Below are 23,295 nucleotides of genomic sequence, written 5' to 3' on the forward strand. Positions count from 1 at the left end.
GAGGCTTCCACGCTGCTGTGCCACAGGGAAAAGGGCCCCCACTCATGACACTTGTATGTTGAAAATTAAACAAATATAGTGATTTCTGTCTCTCACATTCTGAGTATATCCACGCTCGGCGATGTGTGTGTGTGCACACAGAGAACAAGAGCTCTTCTCTTTTATAGCTTGAAGATGGAGGCCGGTTTTATATCCCGGCCTTACTCTTTGACAGGCACAGCAGGTGGCCTCAACAGCATGAATGGATGCGGAAGGAAGTTCCTCTCCCTCCCCTCCTCCACCGGCCCCGTCCTCTGACTGTGATTGACAGAGATGGCAGACTGCCCTGAAGATAAGACCGAGCCAGGCCTCAGAGAGTGTGTCAGGGCTATTACCATGTTACGCTTCAGTAATGGTTCACAGCCTCTGGTGCCGTAGCTCTTCTCTGCAGTTGTGGCCTGTGTTTGCAAATCTTTCAGCTTATTTTTCTGGGATTATGCACAGGATTTATCTGTCACAGTTGTTTGGTTGCAGACTTCATGTGCTGATGTTTGCACACAGTAACACACAGATACTCGGTCAGTACGTTTACAACCTGCACAGTTTAATCGAGCTAAGGCCGTAGTCTGATTTAAGCCAGGCAATCGGTTTGTTGGCCGTGTAAATCTGACTCCGCCTCCGTAGGTGGCGCTGTATCTTCCTTTAAGCTAGTCTGTATTGAATCAGTTTAATTTTGTCGTTTATGTCACAGAAAAACAAAAAAAGAGAGCGGCGAGATGGATCGTGTTGTGGTTCTGTATGTGCATGTTAACCTTGATACTAATTAGATGGAGCACGGCTCTTGTTGTTGCTGTGTTGTAATGATTTCCGGCAACAGTTCTGCAGTTTATATGTCGTCTCCTTCTGCTTCTGGGTGAAAGACCGGGGAGGAAGTTTTGGTGCATGTGCAGAACATACATGCAGGAGTAATCAGACTTTGAATCGCGTCATCCATGTATGTTAGTCCGACTAAGACTAGACTAGAGTTTGTTCACGTGACATTAAGGAAACCAAATTATTGTCTTAGTCCAACTAAAACCGGACTGTTAATATGCATGCAACTAAATGCCTTTTTGAGGGATTAAAGCAAGTGGTAAATGCTCTCTGTTTATATAGCCCTATTCATTTTACACTGCAGTTTTGCCATTCACATCTATGCTATTTGCATCTATGTGTACCTGTGTGCAAAATGCCATGTAGAGAGCATTTTTATGGTGTTGCTAACAATGGCGAGCCTGAAATATGTTTCCGTTTCCGACTTCAATTGTTTTACTGTTCTGAACCGCACCGTGGCCAACTGAACTACAGTTTGCCGTTCGGTGGAAATGACGCGTAATAATCTGGTCACACCTGCGTATTAGTTGTGGCAACATGTTTTCCTCACAGTGATGCGGTGTCACACGAAAGGGCCACCATGTAATGATAGACGGTGTCAGAGTATCAAGAGATCTTGTGTCTTTCAACCCCTAACAACAAGCTAGATTGGATAAAAACTAAAAGTATTTGAGATCTCCACTCCAGTACATTTTAGTTTAAAATGCATTTCCTTTGCTTTGTTTAAAATAGTTTTTTAGAGTTGTCATTCACAACATATCCAGCCCTGATCTGTCAGATGACTGTTTCCCAAAGAAAACCCTCAGTCTTCACTGCACAGTGTTAAATACAATGTGAATAATGAATTACAAAGTTGCTCACACTTCCTGTCACGGCCCAAGCACTGGAATCCCTAGTGTTACTCTTCACAGTTGCATGTTACTCATTTGCAGTGATGATGTTACTTCACACCAATGTTAGTATTACTTGAAGTGCTTGAAGAAAAGAAAAAATATACTCCTGTTCTGTAGTTTGTGAACATACGTTATCAAAGACACAGTTTTGTTCAGAGTGACTTCAAAGGTTACACAACGCAGTAGCTCAAAGGTCACATGGCCTCTCCCTCATCTCTCCCGAATTGCATTTTAAGCCGAGTAATCAGAGCAGCAATGGGAGGTAAACAGTTCTTCCATGCTGTAGCTCTACTATACCTGCACTTTCAGATGGGCAATAAAGCTTTTTACTGAACATTTCATGATAAATAGTTACTGTTTTCTGTGACGTGTCACCTTTTTTTACACCAAGACTGATGCCATTTGTTTTCTCCTTGGAACTGGAAAGACTTGGGTGTCATTGCATGCCTCAGTGACTACATCCACAGTTTTGTTTTGAAAAAAAAAAATGCATAAAATTCTACTCAAGACGTTTTTACCATATACAGTATGAGCCCAGAGAACATAACTAGGTTTGAAGTCACTGTTGTCATTTTAGTGTGGACGAGCAGAACTGGAGATCTTTGAAAACAATAGCACAGTTAGCTGCCTTTCACTTCTTGAATTGTTCTGAATTGAACGCAGTTCAGCTAGCTTAAAGTTACACCTTCTGTTGGTTTTACTGGAGAATTATTTTTGTTACTTTCCACCATTTTTGTTTCCTGCGATTAGTACTTTTATGAAACTAATGGCACTTTTCCATGATACACTTCTAGCACCACTTGATTGGGTTTGGGTATCAGGCATGTCATTATCAAGCCCGTCATTATTACTTCATAATGTGGACAGGGTCATCACAACATGGCTGCGCGAGACTCCAGTGATGCCATTTTTATATACGCGTCCAGTTTGCTTCCCTATCTCTTTGGATCCTCTTTTCAGCAACCAAATACACAGGAACGCCCAGATCTCGCTTGGTGATGGACCGATGTGTGTTTTTGCGGACATCAGCTCGCTGTAATGCTCTTTGCTGTTTTTTAGAAATGGCTGGTTTGATTCTACTCGAGTCAAGCCGAATAGTGCCAGAACTGCATAATGGAAAAGGCCCATAAGCAAACAACTGCATAGACTCCGCTTCCTATTCACACATGTTCAGTGGACCTTAATGGCCATGTGATTTTTAGGTGTGTTAATATGGAAGCAGTCCACTTTTGATGTGGAGCTGAAGAGCGTGTTTGATTCATTAATGTGTGTGGTTTTGTGATATAATATGTAAACTGTCAGCCTGTAGGCTGCTAGAAAATGTGGAGTCAAGCGTTTGACATCGCAACACGTGGTGTTCAGATTTTTTTTTTCCCCCCTCTGAATTTCCTCTGCATCAGCTACAGCCACAGCCACAGCCACAGCTTCCCTCCTGCAGCTCTGCAGCTTGGTTGTTTGTATTGGGCACTGTGGGAAGCGGCAGCCTGTGTCTCCTTAATCAGACGTGGCATCACTGGCACTTTTTCACACAGTGGAGTTTGGCCCCAGCACTTATTTAAACATGTACTGCCTTTTGTGTACTCCAATACTTAATGCTTGGGACTAAAATTGTGCTTCATAGCTGTTCCAGATTCCCAAGCTAATTTAAAATGTAAGTTTTCTTGTTTGGTTATATAAAGTTAATTACACATCCAAGAGGGATTCATTTAACATTGTTCTGTTTGTACAATTATATAAATTACTCATGAGTACTAGATAAATATTGAGCGACTTAGGAAAGTGTTTTTTATTGCGATCCATGACTCACATCTGTGTGTGAAGTGGTATTTTACTGTTTTCCTGTGGTTCTGCTAAAGGAATGGCACCCCCCAGCTAATTTAATTTTTCATCAAGGAAACCATCTGTGAGAGAACACATGCTAATCTGACCAGGATTTGCTTTGAGGTCTAATTGAGCCGTCATAACTTAAGTCAATTTGTCGCATGAGAACAAAACACTGTGTGTTTGTGTGTCCGCTTCGTTTCTCTTGCGTATTTCTAACTCAGACGTGTCACAGTAGGACAGGACATACAGTAGGTTGACCAGAAGCAGGAGTAGCCTTATTAGCAATCAATTCCTCAGTGCTCTGTGAAGTGTTCTTGGTAACGTTGGGCATAAACTGTCGTGTGCTGTGTAGTTCAGTGGTTTTATTTGGTTTACTGCGGTAATAAAACTGTCAGTGTTTGCACCAGCTGCGGTTGTTAATCTGCCCCCGTGTGTGGAGGCATCTGGTTGTCCTGAATATTGAACCGGAGCACTTGGTTTGATTGATTGTTCAGGTTCTTTTTGGCTCCACCACCACAAGGAAAATGCATCTGCGCCCTGATTAGCATTTGTGCTGCTCCGTGTTAGCATGTGTATGAGCTTGTGTACCTCAGGGGATTGTGAGTTTGTGGGGGAGCACCACAATGTGCTTACTCTTTGTCCATAACAAAGGGTAGATGGGGCTGAATAATGGGGAAAGCAAAAGCCTTTCTCTTTCGTACTGCAGGAGGGAAATGTGTGAAGTAAAGTTTTTCTCCCTGGGTGGTTCAAAAGATTGACAGTAGTCTTTTTTTAAATGAAATGTCTTTATTTATCTTCTAGAAGTTAATTAGAACTCTTGTCTTTGTGAAAGGATAAGCTAGAAGTCAGTCTTTTTATAATTTAAAAACAAGACATTTTTATTCCTTTTTATAAACATTATCCTTTTTTGAGTTATTATCAAACCACATTTAAGTGTGACATCCCTATTGGATTTTGCTGTAGGCCACATTCTGTATTTTATGCCAAAGAGGAAGGAATCCAAAGTGAAGATTGTGGGCGTTGAACCAATTTGACAGGCCAGATCATGTGCCAACCCCGTGGGCTCGCTCAAGCTTGTGATCTATTCATGGCCATTTTATGAGCAAATCCTCTGGGTGCATTATTTGGTAAATGGGAAAGGTTGCCAATTATTAAGGAGAGGGGAGATTTTAACATACTTTTCAGCCTATAATTACATGACAGGATTCAGGAACATTAATCAGAAGAGTTGTGTGAATGGAAAGTGAAACCGCTGAGAGCTGGACGGCCCTGTTTGTGTCCAGATAGATTGATAATTAAATATGTTTAATCCATTGGGAAGTCATGGTGCCCCATTTTTCTAGTAGCTCATGATGACGGGTTTGGTTTTTCTTTAAAGCAGATTCCACCTACAGTGTGCAGTGTGTGCTGCTTTGAGTCAGTGGCTTTGTGTTGTTTGAATTTGGGGGTTGAGTGGCTCAGTGGTTAAGACCGGTACCTTGTGTGCGAAAGACATCATGGTCGCAAGTTCGGCTCCACGCCTGGCTGATTGTACACAATTCCATTGTTAGTTGCTTTGGATAAAAGCGTCTGCTAAATGACATGTAATGTAATTTGTGTTGTTACACAACACTAATCTGGTCTCATCTGGATTTGTCCCAATTACAGGCATTTTGGTTCCAGAACAATGCAAAGACTTCAACCATTGACACCATCTTTAAACTACACTGACACTCTTTCACCATGTTTTCTTTCAGGTCAGCCTCATTTGCTGAACCATTCGCTGTCGGGTCAGGCAACTAAGTGCTTTGGACATTTGGAAGCAGGCAGTTGTTGACATGTGCATCCAGAGAAGGTCAAAGGTGGCGTCACAGTTTTGTTGGCCTCTGCTCCGACGTTGGTGGTTTCCACTGAGATTGTTTGTGGATGTTGTGGTAAATGTTTATGTTTTTTAGGTTTTAGACGAATGACATAACAAACTTTTTTCATGGTAGACATTTTGACTGGTAACTGTAGGAAAGGTCAAGGTGTACTATCAAATGAATAATGGTCCCAGGTGCTGTAACACAACAGATTAGGGCCATTGTTGTGTTAGCAGTAATGCTATGTTCCATTTATGGGCACAACTCGTGGAAACTAGGATTCCAAGATGGCTGCCCCCTATAAAAACACTGCTTCTTTTACCATAAAGAGCATTTCTGTCGTATTTGTTTCACGGTAAATCAGTTGCACAAATAGTACACATTAATTTTTATCCGTGGACATGTCGCGACACTGTTTGGGTGCACCAAATACAGTGTAGAGATTGTTATGGACTGGTAGTGCTAACAATGACTAGCGTGGGATACGCTTGCGTCCATGTTTTTTTCCCCCACATCTCTCTGGAGTGAAATGGAACGTGACACCTTGCAAATACACAACATCAGCGTGTCACACATGGAACATCATCGAGTTCAGATTAGTTGAGAGGAGATTGTCGTTTACTGATTGAACTGATGGCTATTTTCTTCAGGTTGCTAATTTGTTTTAATTCAAAAGGGACAGAAAAGTAGCAAATGAATTCAAGAATGACCGATGATGCCGTGAAAAAAAACTTGGAAAAACCATTTGTTTTTGTATTTTCTTTACAGTAAGTCTCACATGCCCTGGCCCTGTGTGTTCCCTGACATCTGTGGGGACATCTGCTCGAGACAACTTGGCGTGTTAGCAGGTTCACTTGGAAAAGTCTATGTCAGCCTTTAGTGACTGAGCTACATTTTTGGTATTTTACAGCAACAACTCTTCTATCAGCTGTTGTTTTTTTTTTATTGACTTATGAATGATGGCATCATCCATCTGCTGAACCTTAGTGAGAGAAACTACACTCCAAGCACAAACATGACTAATTGAGCTTGAAACAATGTCTGTGCAATCTGTTCACCATCATAGTCGTAATATTTCATCTCCGTTCATCCTGCTCTCCCTATCATTTATCTCAATGTCCGTTTCTGACGCTTCAGCTCTGACTTTCATTCAATAATGTCTATCTTGTGAGGAAGTCAATACACCGTTTGAGAGAAGTAGATCCATAGATTGTGTGTTGATCCTAAGGGCCGGGTCATACTTACTGTCTCATCCACGGAGAGCCGCTTTGCTTCACCACATGTAAGCCTGCAGTCCCATTCATAGGGTCTGCATCAGTCTAGCTTTCCAGCTCATATACATGTGGAATGGAATGACTCATCAGGAAATCACCGTCTTTTGTATGTACTGGTATTCTTTGAGCACTAAGTTGAACATGTGTCACTACTTGTGGACTTCCTCATGTAACCTCTAGTAAGTTTCCATAGATACTGTCCTTTTTCCGTTGTCTCTGTGGATCAAAACAAGCATATACCACCAACTGGACTGTAAAGGGTTGTGCTATAGATGTTCAATGTGTCGCATACGACCTGTGTGGTATCGAATTGCAGGTGTGTATGTGGAATTGTTTGCAATGGAAATGGGCAGATGAAGAAGCGCTGACCCCAGCGGGTCTCTGCACATGCGGACACGAGAAGTAAGGCCCAGTCCTTATTTGGGTTTAGTGCTGCCTTTCCACAAGCCAAGGCCATATTTGAATACCTAATGTCCCATATGTTACCTACTCATGGAACACATGTCAAATGGCTCAACTATGTTAACACTGTCAAGAAAAGGTAGCATTTGTCATTCAAAGTCTAAATTACTGTGTATTTCAAAGACTTGACACCACCCACTGCTTCATTTAAAAAAATCCTAAATACTGAACTGAGGGGGGTTGAGGGAGGCTGTTTTCATTCAAAAACACATCAACTCTGCTCTGAATACACCTGTAATCCACACTGCCATGTCGCTTTGAAGCCCTGGAAATGGAGAAAATTCAAAAATGCTGCTTTTAATCAGAAAGCACTGAAAACAAAAATGCAGTTGACCGCATTTGCTTCCTGATTGGTTTTTGTCAGCCATGGCTTGACTATTAGCTGTGGAATTAAAAAAACCTCCATGCTGTGAGGTACCTCTGACACAGAAGGCTCTAGTGAGGTGGAGGTGGTGGAGGCTCTTTGCTCCAGAATGCCCCCTCTGTTAGTTCAGTCCCTCTCAAAACTGTGTGTGTGATCACAGGGGAGAGTTAAAATGACCTAAGGCCGTAATGCGATCTAGTTTCTACCTCGGCCAGCTTGTTGAGCTCTTGTTAGAACTTGTGAAGTCTTGTGAGGTCACTCGTTGGCTTTGGGTCTTTGTTTTCTGAATGCCAATAACACTGTGATCATCTGACCAGCTTCAAGCTATTGTGGTATGAACACCATCCTGACATATTTCTCTGCATTTGTGGCACAGTCTCAGCCGAATGACAAGCTAGGAGCAGATAAGAGAAGTATGTTGCTGATTTATGAACGGTCTAATCCAGTTCCTGTTCATCTTGGTGGCACTGGCCTTATAAAAGTCCAGTATGTAACATATAGGAGCGTTTTCTTGCAGAGAGTGAATACCACCCATAAGTGTGTAATTGTGATCAAAAAAAGCCTTTTATATGTACTTTAGGTAAGGGCCTTGATTGACAGTGGCTGCCATCTTGTGCCTCAGTCTCAGTACGCTTGCATGCACAGATTAATTGAGCTAAGGCCAAAGCCTGACTAAGACGAGCTTGATTTTAGTCTGACTAATGTTTTTATGTGACATTAAGAAAACCAAATTATTGTCTTGGTGAAATCGCATGTAAACACACTGAGTGTTTCTACAGCAGCCTGATTGTGCATTTCAGATTCTGGAGCAGAAGCTTACCATGCTTAGTTTGGTGACTTGTCTGGGAAAGTGAATGCAAGAGTCCTGTGTTTGTTACAGTTTGATTTGGATATGTTTGGGTGTTGGTCTAACCTGGCTTACGAAAGTGTATAGTTACATCCCACTTGAAAGAAGCGTGAGTATGGACATAGTTTAAAATCCCTCTGGAGTGATTGGTTATAGGTCAATCCAACTGCGTACAATGATCCAGCAGATGTATGTAGAGCAACGGGAAACCTGCACTTATTTGCTTTTTCTTGGAGCGATGGCTATATAATCATGGTGTCTAATGACTTTTGCCTTGCCTGGCTAATGCCAGATCGCATCTCACCCAGGTTAAGCAACAGCTGCTCTTCAGTGGCCGCCATATTGTAAATATGTATGTATATAAGATCTGCTAGACGTTGCTTCTGTCATCATCACATTAAGCCGGGGCTCTGGCCTGGGTTCACTCAGGCTAGTGCCACTCATGACATTTTGTCATTAATATCGATGCATGTCTTCACGTGCATAAATAGAGTCAGCAGTTTAACCGCTTGTTGTTTTCCATGCTGTCTTTCAGGCTTGACGATGGGTTGTGTCAGGAGTAAGGAGGAGAAGGGCCCAACGCTGAAGTATCGACCCGATAACTCAAATGCAACGCCAATTAACGCCCACTTGGGCCACTATGGGCCCGACCCCACTCTGATGGGTCATTCGCCAGCTATGAAGACGCACAACAACAGCTACAACAGTAACGCCGTCTCCCTCACGCCCTTTGGTGGGGCATCTTCAACCATGACGCCCTTTGGTGGTGCCTCCACGTCCTTCAGCTCAGTGGCTGTGAGCAGTCCCTTCCCCGGTGTCATCACAGGTCAGTCTGATATGAGGGTATTTTTATTTATTTTCATTTATTTTTATTTGGATATTTTTAGAAATTCAGCAAAGAGGGCATGGAAGGAGGTGAAGAGGCAACGCAAAGACATACAAACAAACAAACTCTTAGAAAATAAACTTGTCTAAACTTGTACTGTTATGTTAGAATCCTCAGGCAGGGATATACATCTCTTCTACTAAATATTTCAGAAATGATCTTCTCAAACTAGTTTCCTCTGCTGTTTTACAACTTTTAATTATGTTGTTATTGTGTGCAAATGGGTGCACGGGTTCAGAACATACCCAGTTGGACATTTTACGCACAGGAAGTTATGAGCAGCAGATGTTATGCAAATTAGACATTTGAAACGAGTCAGCCTAAACATCAAGGCCAGACAGAAACCAAAAATAGGTCTGTAATGTGGGAAGCAATGCAGCAGGCATGACTCCTCCTGATCCAAAGGAAACATTTGCATTTGCTGAATTCAGTGGATTTAGTTAAAAGTTCTTATTTCCAACAAGGAGTTTAACTTAAGAATAAAGTTTGAATGAATGAATTCCTGCTATTGAGACTGGTTAATACTTCATTAAGATTATTACTAGGTTACTTAAAAAATGCATACATTCTGCCCTCGATACAAGAGGTCGACCAATTTGGGTTTTTGTTTTGGTGATGCTGATTCTTAGAAATTAGGGTAGCCAATAAGTACAAATATGATAAAACATAATATGTATTTTATATATATACTGTATATATTTAATAAATGATAATTGGCCAATGCTGATTATTAATAAATGGCAAATAAAGGCTCAAAGAATTGACCCAACCAATAAATAAATCCTACCTCTTCATCAGTACACCTACCCCCGAATTGTAGAGTGTGTTTTTACAGTCTGTGCATAGTAAAGCATGCGATATATTGGACTTTTAAATTGTATTGGATTTTACATTTTTATCCGTCCGATTTCCAATCTAGTAATTATGGCTCATCCCCAATGTTTATCGTCTATTTTCCTCTGAACAGAGACACGAGTTACAAAATCTACACCAGATTTTACTGACAAAGAATTGAAACTAGTGAATGGTGAACTGACAATAGAAATCAAGTAGTTAGTAGGCTCATTTCTCCTTGGACCTTAATTTAAATTTAGGTCTCAATGCAACCGGCCGAGTCGCCCTCTGTTGGCCATTTCTTATATTGTTACTTCTGTGTTGACTTCTGTGACGAAACCTCGACGACTCTGTCCAATGATCTGATCGTCTATGGTCTGGACCAGCAGAAACATTGACACAGTTACTAGGGCTGGGCGATATGGACCAAAACTGATATCGCGATATTTTTTTGTTCAGAATGGCGATATGTGATATTATAATGATATTTTGAACAAAACGGGTTAGCTCGCTATCTCACCGGTTGGCCGCTCAGCTGAAACAGGTGATAGCTGATAGCTGAAACTCGGCGTCCGGAGTGTACAACAGAAACCTGGAGACCAGAGCCTCGGTGTAGGACATGGTAAACAACAAGTCCACTTGGAGCCGATATCTGCGGCTAACAGCTGGTGCTGCTAAAAACTAGCGACAGGCATTACATCACCAGCTCAACTTTTATTTTGTATTAACGAGTAATATAGATGGTTAAGAAAAATGTATCGGAGTAAAAGTACACATTTTATTTAGGAAAATAACAGCGCCATTATTCTTTTTCTTAGCCACCAACTGCTCACTCACCATCTGCACCGTGTCTGCCACGTTTTCGTTCAAATGTCTGTTGTGATGCGTAGTGTGGGAGGGACAAGACTACGTAGTACGTACATGTAAGGGGCGTGGCTTAGCAGCTGAACTACGCTTGTACGCTCAGAGAGAAGCGGTCGGCTTTATTGCAAGGCAACATAAAAATAATATGTAATATACCAGTATGGCGATATTGTCTCAACAACATATCTCTTTCAAAAATATACCGGTATAACTCTTACTAACAGTTACCCACGTTTGGTTCACTTTGTGATCTGCGTCAACAGAAATCCTTGTTCTTGCTTTTTCCCGTTGTTGTTTCTTATAACCAAGTGCTTTCTGAACGACTGCAGAGGCTGATACAAACGCTCACCTGCGTGCAGATGGTTTTGTGTTTTTTAATCTGAAACTGCTTTCTTCAAATGAAAACGTGGTATTGTATAATGTAGCCATAGTTTGAGTGATGATGAAATTCTGACAACACACAAGAACGACGCCTTAGATCAAAGAGTAAACACACAAACACACAAACACGCACACACACGCATGCACTCGGTCCCCGTCTTACCCTTCAGAGGGGGATAATCTGGCTTGAGGAGCTGCTGTGGATCTAATCTTTCATGTTCAATTTCCTCCACAAGATTAAGATATCAGCATGCTCTGTCACTGCAGACTGCAGAATTTGCCAAGTCTTTTCATCCTCCGTTCAAAAAAGATGAAATGATCACTGACTTGAAATGAAACCATTGAGGTTTACTGGGGGGGAAATTTCAGTTTTCCCTCATGTGTTCTGGGAATAAAATCAGATTTTAGAGAGCTGGTTGTATTTTTAGTCCAGGCAGGAATATGTGTGTGTGTGTGTGTGTGTATATGTATATGTATATATTTAAGAAAGCATAATATTTAAAATGAGCGTTTGTCAAATGTTTGAAGTTACATTTTGAGATAAAACCTGGATTAAACGAAGCACATGGCTTTTGAATGCACACACACACACACACACACACACACACACACACACACACACACACACACACACACACACACACACACACACACACACACCTACCTCTAAAGGCCAGTCTCTCTTCATTTCAGGTGGTGTAACATTTTTCGTGGCACTGTACGACTATGAAGCGAGGACGTCGGATGATCTGTCATTTAAGAAAGGCGATCGCTTCCAGATTATTAACAACACGTGAGTACGACTTCTGCTGCGTTTGTGTGTGTTTAATCTCTCATAGTATTTGGGTCTGATATCAAGGCTGAAATCTGTCGGGGTTAATGGTTCCTCTAATGGGCCATCTGGCTTTTTTCCCGCCACTCTTTGTCTTCTGTTAATATTTGGGATGTTGGCAACGTGAAACGCACTCATCTCTTCCAGTTTTTAATACAAGAGTGAAAATATGCCTGAAGGTGATACTCATCAGAATATTATGATTACACCTTTTTCTCAGCTAAGAATATCAACAATTTATTGGCTTGTTTTATACGTTTGAATACATTTCAGCTGTTGTCAAAGCCATTGTCGTGTTCTTGTTTATGATTATGTCATCCCTGCCGCCAGTTGGAATAAAAGCATAGTTATCTCCTTATTTCCTGAGCTGCACTTCACTGGTTTGCTGCTGTAAGAGCGTTTCTTCTTGCTCCTTCTGTACTGCAAAGCGCCAGAGCGTCAAAAAATGTTTTCCCAGATGTGCACAGGTGTGAAAAATGGCAGCGCGCTCCTCGTTTATCATCATACACTGACTTCTGTGCTCATGCTGCATTTGCAGCAATGAAACTGTAATCTGCTGTTAGAGAAGAGGTGGGAGGAGGAGGAGGAGGAGGAGTGGGAGTGGGAGTGGGAGGAAGACAGGTTTGCTCAGTTTTTCAAAAACACCAGCAGCTCAGTTCATCTGTTTGAATTTGAATCCACATAGTCACAGTTTTCCAGTTATTGCAGGTCTTTTATTTATCTTTTTTCTACATTAGTTTTCGACCAATGACTATTCAATTTATGTTGTTGTCAGAATTCACAAAAAACTGATCCTGAATAAAGTTCTATCAATGTTTGCATTGATTTTAAAAACAAACAAACAACAAAAAAAGTATTTCTATTCCACTCCGACCTGACCTAACTTGTGCTGCACCTATTATCATAAGGTGGCAGCAGCAGCAAGTATTTGGTCAGTAGACGACATTTTGTTTGCAGAAGTCATCACATTTAAGAGGTTCATTGAATGCATCTTGTTAGTAGCTGATCCAGTTTGCTCACCGTGCTGCGAGTCCTGCATTACCTTCACGAGCTCTCATGCGCTGAAGCGTGTTTATTATTTTGACCAATACCATCAAATATTCAAATGGCATTTGAATATTTCACCATAACCAACTTCTCTGGTTAAGGTTAAGTTAATGATATCGGGTTTTCTTTGTGGTGAAATGATTGTGCAACTCTGCATTAATCTGCATTGATTCATCTCTGTTAACAATATCCATGCGATAAATAGTGACGCGTCAGTGCAGCATGATGAGTCAGGTTCCTGACGTTGTTGAATGATGCATTACGTGACCTTGTTCCTTCTTTATCTTTTCATGCCTTTTACACCGTCAATCTTCCTTCCTTAGAGCGAGGCACATTTTTTATGCATGACTATATTGTGCGGCCTCTCTCACTCTCTTCAGGGAAGGCGACTGGTGGGAGGCTCGTTCCATCAACACAGGACAGAAAGGCTACATCCCCAGTAACTACGTGGCTCCTGCCGACTCCATACAGGCCGAGGAGTAAGAGCTCATCACTCTCTTCTTACTTACATGTGTATTTTTGTCCACCTTTTCTTTTCTCTTGCGCACTCCCTTTTTCTGTTTCTCACCCTGGTTAGTCAGTTCTCCTCTGAATAGGCAGATATGATGCGACTGAGCTGTCACATGGTGACTAAACCAGCACATACGCATAGGAGTGTCTAAAAACAATGGAGTTCTGTATGAACGCATTCCTGTAGCTGTTTAGTCAGTGTAATGCTGGGATTGGCTGATCATGATTTTTGCTAAAACAAAAAACCGCTGGGTAAACCAGTCGGTTAACTTTGCCTTTAGTTTCATTCAGTGAGCACCAGGCTTTAAATGTGTTCATTTTCTCACGTTTTTTGTTTTTAATGAAGAGAAGAAGCTCTGAGCTGAGGTTTTATTTATTTACAATTTCACAACAGTGACCAAGGAATTCAATGGCTCTGCTTCTATATATGTAAGAGAATAAGCTACTGCCTTGAGTAAAGTTAAAAATGTGATTTGAACCTTTTTTTTTAAGTTTCTCATTAGAATGATATAAAAACTGAAATATAGTCTCACTGTTTTTTTAGTTGCCTTTATCCTGACAGAATATCCAAGAGTTATCCATATTAACAAGAACCTTTGATCTAGGGCTACAATGATTGATTACTAAATGAATCGTCAACTATTTTGATAATCGATTATTCAGTTTTATAATTAAAATAACCTTTCTAATTTTTCAGCATTTTTAATATGATTATAATGAATCATCATTTCGAAGTTTGGGAAACACCAATCATCATTTAATTTTACTTGATTAATTGAGAAAATAACCCGACAGATAATCTGATTATGAAAATGTCTGTTAGTTCCGCCCCCGATGAGATCTAAGCGTCATTAAACCAAATTCTATTCTATTTTCACTCCCTGAAATGATTCTCCACTGTCTGACTGTGTGACTCTTTTCTCCTTTAACAGGTGGTACTTTGGCAAAATGGGCCGCAAAGACGCGGAGCGTCTGCTACTGCTCCCTGGGAACCAGCGGGGAACCTTCTTGGCACGAGAGAGTGAGACGACCAAAGGTGAGAGAATTCTTCTCTTTTGAAAGCAGCAGACGGTGTTAAAAATGCAAATGCAATCCAAAACAGTGACGTCAGAGGGACGTGTGTGCGTCATTCCTGGTCGTTGAATAACTAATAACTAATTAAAATGCCAGTGGTGAGATGTGATTGTTCTGTTCAACTTACTATTGTTTCGTTTGCTTGTGTTTGAGAAACGGTTCGAGAAATAGACCAAAGAAATCGTCAAAATGAGTCAGTTGATTTCTTCTTATATGGAGCAAAGAAATGAAGAAAATACTCACGTTTAAGAAGCGGAAACATCTCGTTTTAATGATGAAAAAAGCTTCAAATCGATTATCAAAATAGGTGACGATTAAGTTAGTAATCGATCAATCATCGAGTAATTGTTTCAGCTCCAGCTGAGTGTAAACTCATGGTAGTCTTTTGAACTTGTGTTGCAAAGTAGATGTTTTCATTTTCTTTGAATATGCACAATGTGACAATGTGAATTGTTTCTTCTGCAAGGTGCCTACTCACTTTCTATCCGGGACTGGGACGAGGTGAAGGGAGACAATGTCAAACACTACAAGATCCGAAAGCTGGACAGTGGCGGTTATTACATCACCACTCGAGCCCAGTTCGAGGCGCTACAGAAGCTGGTGAAACATTACACAGGTATGCAGCCGCTCCACAGTCGCCACCCACGCTCCTCATTGTCCCGACGTGTAGGTAGCATTTAGACAAATTGTTGTTTACAACTGGACAAATCCTCCAGCTCCAGGAGCAAGTTATGTGTTTTTCTCTTTCATGACCTACACTTGGTACATTGTGTTCTTTTGAGACAAAGAATCTGCCAATGAGGCTGCACATTTTACATGGTTGTAAATCTACAGCCACTTTCAGGACAAACATTAAGAAACAAGCATAGAAATTCTATTATGTAAGAAGGTGTTTTTTACTTTTTTACCTGGTACCTGTCGTTTTTTTTGGTAAATGCGCTTGTGAGATTCCAAATGAGCTGAGCCGATACTATGTGATGTCGACCGAGAGAGTGTCGTCACTGGAAGACTCAGTCAACTGTAGATCAGTAAAATACACTTTAAAGTCCTGCATTAAAAACATGTGTTAATCCCCAACAAGGAAATGTCTAAGATCTCAAAATTTATCAGAGGAGTCCAAACCATGGAGAAACCGCGAAGAGCCGAGTCATGTTAGGACTGTGTAATGGAAAAGCGTCAGTATAACCTATTTGAATTAAAACCCATGTGCTTGAACAACATACAGTTTAGTGAGGGGTCATCTAAATGGTCAGAGGTTTAAATACGTAAAACCACTGCAAAAAAACCCACCATCGTGAATATTTCCATATTGAGGAAGCACTGTGGAGACCATGAAATATTGCAATATCTTAGTGCATCAATATTTTCTTGCACCTCAACTCATGACAGTGTCTCAGTAAAGGAACACGTGTATGTAAATAATACATCTGAAAGTGGTGAATAAAAAACCAGTGTCCAAAAAACTCCCCCTAATCTGTCACGAGAAAGTGTCTGGTGGATGAACAAATGGAACTTTTGCCCGTGAATACAATTTAAGACCCAGACGATTTCACAAACACCAGGATGTTTGCCATGTAACTGTTAAATATTTAATTTCTGTTCTCGTGTTGTTGACTCTGCCACATAATTCATGTAATTCACTCGCCGCTGTGCTCGAACACTGGCAAATAAAGTGCTAATAGCTCTCCTTCATGTTCCGGTAAGTGTAGCCTGTGAAGTGCAGACAGAAAATGAAAGATAACTTTACTGTCATTGTGTATGTATGCAAACAAAATTCAGGAGCTAACAGTCGCTGAGAGGTTTTACAGGAAGAGTAGGCGACAGATGCAGAATGGTATGTGACCCGTCGAGTGGTTTTTCACCATTTTACTCACATTTCTGTGTGGAGAATTGAAACGGGCACGTTTCACCAGAAGGGAAATGGAAATTCAATTCAATACATTATGGTGAAATAACCGTAAAATTAGATTATCTGTGGAGGGGGGGGGGAATCATAAAAAATGAATGTTTGTTTTGTCAAAAATGACAGGAAATTATGGGTTGCTACTTCTGTGCACTTAGCTCATGGCAGTTTGATCAAAGTACTCCACTGTTGTCAGCTCGGCTTACAGTTTACTTTGCATTTAGAGCTAATTAGTGATTGTCAAAACATAAATGAAACCTCACTTTGTCTGTGTCTGCATTCCCGTCCAGAACACGCAGACGGTCTGTGCTACAGGCTGACGACCGTGTGCCCGACAGTGAAGCCTCAGACTCAGGGACTTGCTAAAGATGCCTGGGAAATCCCACGGGAGTCGCTGCGACTGGAGGTCAAATTGGGTCAAGGCTGCTTCGGAGAGGTCTGGATGGGTAAGAGACCGCTTTTCTCCTGCAGTATATGTATAGTAGTCCTATGTTTCAGGAACACACATCTTCCACGTACTGTATGTTTTTGGAGGACACAGAACCTACAGAACTCACTCCTTCAAAAAAGCCTTCAGGCTGATCTGGAGACATCGTTCAAACCGGAAGAAAATTGGGTCGGAACCTGAAATGGTTGGTTCTTCCTCACGAACCATGACATCAGATAGTGGGTGTGTCCTATTCTGGGTTGTGAAAACGAGCAAGTATGGAGAAAAAGTGCTGCGTTTACCAGAAAGCACCAAGGCTCTGAGACTCCAGAATGGAGCCAGAACCAGAACTGTGTTTGTCTAAAAGCACTAAGTGAGTCCTGGACAATATTTTCAAAACAATCATTAAAACTGAGTCATTTTGGTCTGCGAAAAAAACAAGACATTTGAGAACATCATCATTTTTCCTGATTCATTGAGAAAATACTTAACAGATTCATCTCCAATGGATTTGTGTGTATGTGTCGTGCACCAATCAGCTCAGTGACTGCATAAAATCCTAAAGATGTAGACCGGAGGTCACTTGAAAGGTAAACACACATGTATGCAAATATCCATGTAGGCTGAGGGCGTGTAGTTTCTGCGCACACTGTCCACATTTTTCTCTGCTGCCTCTGGCTTTTTTAAAAATACCAAACTAATTACCACAGATCTGACTGCAGGCCAAACAGATTTTGTCTTGACTTTGAAGGCGTTTTCTTAAGGCTAAGACCTGGTTTTAAAGTTAGGGTAAGGGTTAGGCACTTACTTTTGATGACTAAGGTTAGGATAAGGGGTGAGGGAATGCATTATGTCTGTGATGTGTCCTCACTAGGACATAATAACACATTTGTTTGTGCGTTAATGCGGTTGAGTCCCGAGTCTTCAGTGTTGGCATAATAACCGAATCGTCACATTAAGAATTGAATGTGCCCTTTTGCAAAAACACAGGTGTTATTGATCACATTAACGATGGCTCTGTTCAGTTCGTATGAGTCAGGGCGGTGAACCAGCGTGCGCACTAAATTGAACACAGCCATTACTGTGAGCTCCCTGCCGCGACCTGCCGAGCTAAAGGTCCCACTGACTGTAAAGTCATCAATTTCCACTGCACTTTTACAGCAGGTGTGTTTAAACACCGTTACTCAACCAGTACCAGACGTCACAGTAACAGGCCTTTGTCGTGTGTGGAGTATGTAGCTCATGGCGTGTTTCCACCGCCTCGTCTGGGCACGGCACGGTTAAGTTGCGTTTGACACCATCACAGGAAGAGACGTGAAGAGACGTCAAGAATCAAGCCGAACAATGCCGGACTATAGATCAGATAAAAAGACTTAACAATCCTAAAACGTGGGTTAATCTCCAGTCTGGCATATTTAGCGACAGCACTGCTGGAAACTGGTGATCGCGAGCCGAATCACAACCCGCTCAGCCGTATTTCAGTTCAGTGACGGAATCAGCGAACGATTCTGTGAACAAATCTTTTCAACGAACTGATTCTAATGATTCAGTTACACCGTAAACGACCGCTTTGACCGTCACCAGTTTGTGTGTTTGTGTTGTGTATAAAACGGCGACGACCCCCGTCCGCGGTGAGGACGTGCTATGAAGTAATGGAGAACGACCCGTCCGATACCAAACCAAGGAGAGCAGAGTAGTGCTGGAACTGTATAATGGAAAAGTGTCATGAGTGTAGGTTGAATGATGTTGGCAACATGTAATGTATGGAAGCTGGAAATGAGTGTTTAACATGAGATGAGACAAATGTTAGGAGGAGCTAGTCCTCTAAGACACATGGGTAATCGTCTGTGACCTCCAACGTCCGTTTTACATCTTACATTAGCAACATGAATGCATGCATACATATTGATATTTGCCACAAACGCATGAATTAGTAAAGACTAAAAAACAAGTGTGTGTACACACTGAAGTACACACACAAACACACACACGTCCAATAATGCTTACATTCTGAAACAAAGTATCCGCTGTGCATTATTTATAACTGATGTATATTTCATTTAAAACCATCCAGAAGTATATGAAATGCATAGTGGAAGTGAGTGAGTGAGTGGAATGAGTCATGTTTTTGTGAAATGGAGTGGAAGTGAGCTCTGGCCCACACACTGATGTAAACGCTGATTTGGTTTGAGAGAGAGAGAGAGGGAGAGAGGGAGGGAGGTCAGTAATCACAGGTCAACTCCTACACTCCACTTCTTGGGGCTGTGTGTGAGGCGCGGGGCCTCTCAGTGAACACGACTCTCTTCTTTCATCTCTCCCTCTTTTGTAAAGCCTGGCCTGGAGCAAGCCTCGACCTGCAAACCTACTCTGTGCAATCCCAGGAATCCCTCTCTGACTCTGATTCTCCCTGCACTGTTTCCTCGCCATGGGTTTTTCCTGCTCTCTGCGCTGAAAATCCATTTTCCCGCGCCTCTACTTTTTCTGTCCCCTAATTGACAGTACATCGTGATGGACTATTGTGTCCTGCATTGCTCTGCTGTGTCCTCTCCATCTCATTATCATTATTTTAATCATCATCATTATTATTATTATCATTATTATTATTATTATTGTTAAATGTCTTTGCTGTATATAGTCCTTCAGTGTGTGAGTGGAGTTTGTCGAGTGTGATTCATCCATGAAGGTCATGACACAGTTGATCTCCTGGCTCAGCACTTTGTATTTAACCAGGGCGTGAATAAGTGGCTCCCAACCAGGAAGTGGCTGATTATTTAAACTGTCATCTCTCTCTCGCTCTCGCTCTCTCTCTCTCTCTCGCTCTTTCTCTCGCTCTTGCTCTTTCTCTCTCTCTCTCTCTCTCTCTCTCTCTCTCTCTCTCTCTCTCTCTCTCTCTCTCTCTCTCTCTCTCTCTCTCTCTCTCTCTCTCGCTCTCTCTCGCTCTTGCTCTTTCTCTCTCTCTCTCTCGCTCTCTCTCTTTCTCTCTCTCTCGCTCTCTCTCTCTCTCTCTCTCTCTCTGGGCTGATCTTTACACAGGGAAACAAACACTAGTATGATGGTGGATTTGAGGATTGATATTTCACTCAAATTAATGGAAGATTTGTTGATACACTACATGGACAAATGTAATTGGCCACACATGTTAATTAATGCATTTTCTCACTGGAAACGAGAGGCCCAAAGCCCTCTCGTTTCCAGTGAAGACATATTGGTCAATGCTATGCTAAGAAGTGTGGAAGCTGTTATAGCTGCAAAAGGGGGACCAACCAACCCCCTTATTAAAGTACTGTATATGTATTTTAATACGTCATTACAGTCCATGTTGGTGTATTGGTGGGGTGTCCCCATACCTTTGTCCATATTGTGTATAATATGTAACATTTCTTATGTTATATATTCAATTAAATCCATAGTTAAAGGTTAAACTAACATTTAATGACGTCACCCACTGAACCATTTCTGCTCTAATGTCTGAGACAAAGCCATCAGTATATTCAGTGTTACTATTTTGCCAGTTTTTTTATATTTTATTGTGTGTTATTTGTTGCTAATAGATCATGATTTGACCCGTAATCCGTTCAAATAAATTCACATTAAGAATTTATTCCCCCCCAACATCATCAGACTAGGTTACATATTACACACTGAGCACTTAATGTGTCATTGATTTTGTTTTCATTGCATGTTCCTCTTCACTCAGGCACGTGGAATGGCACCACCAAGGTGGCGATTAAGACACTGAAGCCCGGCACCATGTCTCCAGAGGCTTTTCTACAGGAGGCTCAGATCATGAAGAAACTCCGGCACGATAAGCTGGTGCCTCTCTACGCCGTGGTCTCTGAGGAACCCATCTACATCGTGACTGAGTTCATGGGCAAAGGTCAGAACAGACAGACTTAAACACAAGTGGAATCAAGAATGTGAATTGATAATTACTGATGAGATACATGATTCTCTGTGGGCCTAGAAACCTGTGGAATGTTCTACGCTGGTACCCAGAAGGCTCTCTTTATCAAGTAAAAGCTTGTGTAATGTACTTTTATCAAAAAGTTGAAAACAGCTGCAGTTCTTTCCAACGTTCTGGACATTGTTTTTAAAGAGTGACAACAAAGTTTGCTAAAACATGAGACAGGTTAAAAATAGAAGACATTGATTACATGTTGCAGCCCTAATTGAACTGGTCCTCAGCAGTGTTATGGAATAAACAATTATTATTATTGTTATTATTATTATTATTATTATTATTGCTTCACAGGTTCTTTTGTTAAGTGAAGGAATAATAAAATCAACAAAAACAAAAAAAAGAATCACTAAAACTTACGTACTGCAGCTTTAAGTACAAGACGAGCTGAACTTGTGACGCCGCAGTCATTTACATTCATTATCCACACACTGTGACTCTGCCTGACAGTCGTCGTCTTCTTAACTCTCGGCAGGTAGTTTACTGGACTTCCTGAAGGAGGGAGATGGTAAATATCTGAAACTGCCTCAGCTGGTGGACATGGCTTCACAGGTAAGATCAACCCTCCACATAATAAGGGTGATTGTACTGTAATGGAGTCTCACATTTTCAGTCCCTGTGAAAAAGGTGTTAAAGTTTGTTCTCCATCTGGCCGTCATATTTATTTAATATCCAACTTGACATCCCCTCTCTCCTCTGTCCCTGTTCTCCCTCGCAGCTGAATGTGCCTGCACTAGCTCTCCATCACTTAACTGCCTGTAGCACTTAAACACTGCTCATCAGAGGCCACTTAAGCTCACCGCTTCAGTCGCCTACTGTGATCTGCTCTTAATTCACCTCTCCGCGCTCGCTGGGCTTCCCTCCTTCTCTTCCCTCCTTCTCTTCCCTCACTCAGCCGAGTGGAAAAGTGTTTGAGAAATTAGACCCAAGGCGAGCGGAGAGCCTGAGACCGAGTTGACAGCCGGTGTGAGGAGACGGCGTCAGACACGCGTGTCAAAGATTCATCCCGATTGTTTTCTTTTGGTCGCAGATTGCTGACGGCATGGCGTTCATTGAGAGGATGAACTACATTCACAGAGATCTGAGAGCTGCCAACATTCTGGTGGCTGACAACCTGGTGTGCAAGATCGCTGACTTTGGCCTGGCTCGGCTCATCGAGGACAACGAGTACACCGCCAGACAAGGTGTGTGTGTGTGTGTGTGTGTGAATGACGTACACTAACATTAATCATAATACATTTTATAATACAAGAGCCTTTCAAAGCAGCCAAGGACACTTTAAAGACAATAAAAATGGCGATAAAATAAGACAAAGTAAAATAGAACGGCGTAATTACAGAGATGATTTTAAGAGATGAGTGTTTAGTTTCGAAGTTCATGTACACGATATATTTATTCTGCACGCCTTCATCTTTCTTTGACGTTTTCATGTCGCAGCGTGTTTTATGCCATCTCAGAGTTTTTAGAGTTGAATTGTTTATAATTGCACACACACCAATTATCCATCCATCCATTTTCTACCGCTTTACCCTCAACAGGAGGGTCACGGGGGGGGGAAGGGGTTGCTGTGCCAATCTCAGCTGACATAAGGCGATAGGCGGAGTCACACCCCAGACAGTTTGCCAGTCCATCGCATTTACCTAATGCCCATATTGCATGTTTTTGGACTGGACTTGGAAGTCGGAGAAATCCCCCACACACACATGGGGAGAACATGCAAACTCCATGCAGAAAGGCCCTTGTTCCAACCGGGGCCTGAACCCTGGTCTTCTTGCTGCAAAGGCAAGAGTGCTAACCACTGCACCAACTGTGTGGCCACACACACACCAATGATTGTGAAATTAACCCATCTTGATATTACACACCATATGGCAGTTGGGTTGCTCAGGGGCACCCCAGCACTTAACTTGAATATGTTCAGGGATTCAAACCAGCAACCTCCTACTTAGAAGCCCAATACAGGCCCTTGGCAGCCCCTGGCAAAGGGAGTGGAATACAGTTGAGTTGTGGACTGTTGGTTGGACAATTCATGCAAATTTAAGATTGATTTATTGGACTTATTGGACATCGTTAAACAATGCTGCTAATGTCGCTGCCACCTCCACAACTCTCAAGAAGTTCTCTTTCAACATTTGTGTCAGTATCTCACGGCCCCCCATGTTTCAGAGAACTGTCCTCCGTCCGTCTGATTGCATCACCCTGTGTCTCCACAGACATGAACG

General features: G+C 41.8%; 1 protein-coding gene across 1 annotated transcript in view; it reads left to right on the forward strand.

Annotated features, from left to right (window-relative positions):
- The window catches only part of yes1 (YES proto-oncogene 1, Src family tyrosine kinase), a 29,693-nt gene that overhangs the window by 1,560 nt on the left and 4,838 nt on the right, over window positions 1-23,295 (forward strand). Inside the window, exons 2-10 of the mRNA XM_044028510.1 lie at window positions 8,893-9,183; window positions 12,016-12,115; window positions 13,582-13,680; window positions 14,644-14,747; window positions 15,252-15,401; window positions 16,979-17,134; window positions 20,813-20,992; window positions 21,549-21,625; window positions 22,104-22,257. Coding sequence (XP_043884445.1) covers window positions 8,901-9,183; window positions 12,016-12,115; window positions 13,582-13,680; window positions 14,644-14,747; window positions 15,252-15,401; window positions 16,979-17,134; window positions 20,813-20,992; window positions 21,549-21,625; window positions 22,104-22,257 — 1,303 coding nt within the window. The 5' untranslated portion in view covers window positions 8,893-8,900. The remainder of the gene's footprint in view (window positions 1-8,892; window positions 9,184-12,015; window positions 12,116-13,581; window positions 13,681-14,643; window positions 14,748-15,251; window positions 15,402-16,978; window positions 17,135-20,812; window positions 20,993-21,548; window positions 21,626-22,103; window positions 22,258-23,295) is intronic.

This window comes from Solea senegalensis, linkage group LG1, assembly GCF_019176455.1.
Source record: "Solea senegalensis isolate Sse05_10M linkage group LG1, IFAPA_SoseM_1, whole genome shotgun sequence".
In the NCBI taxonomy this organism is placed as follows: Eukaryota; Metazoa; Chordata; class Actinopteri; order Pleuronectiformes; family Soleidae; genus Solea; species Solea senegalensis.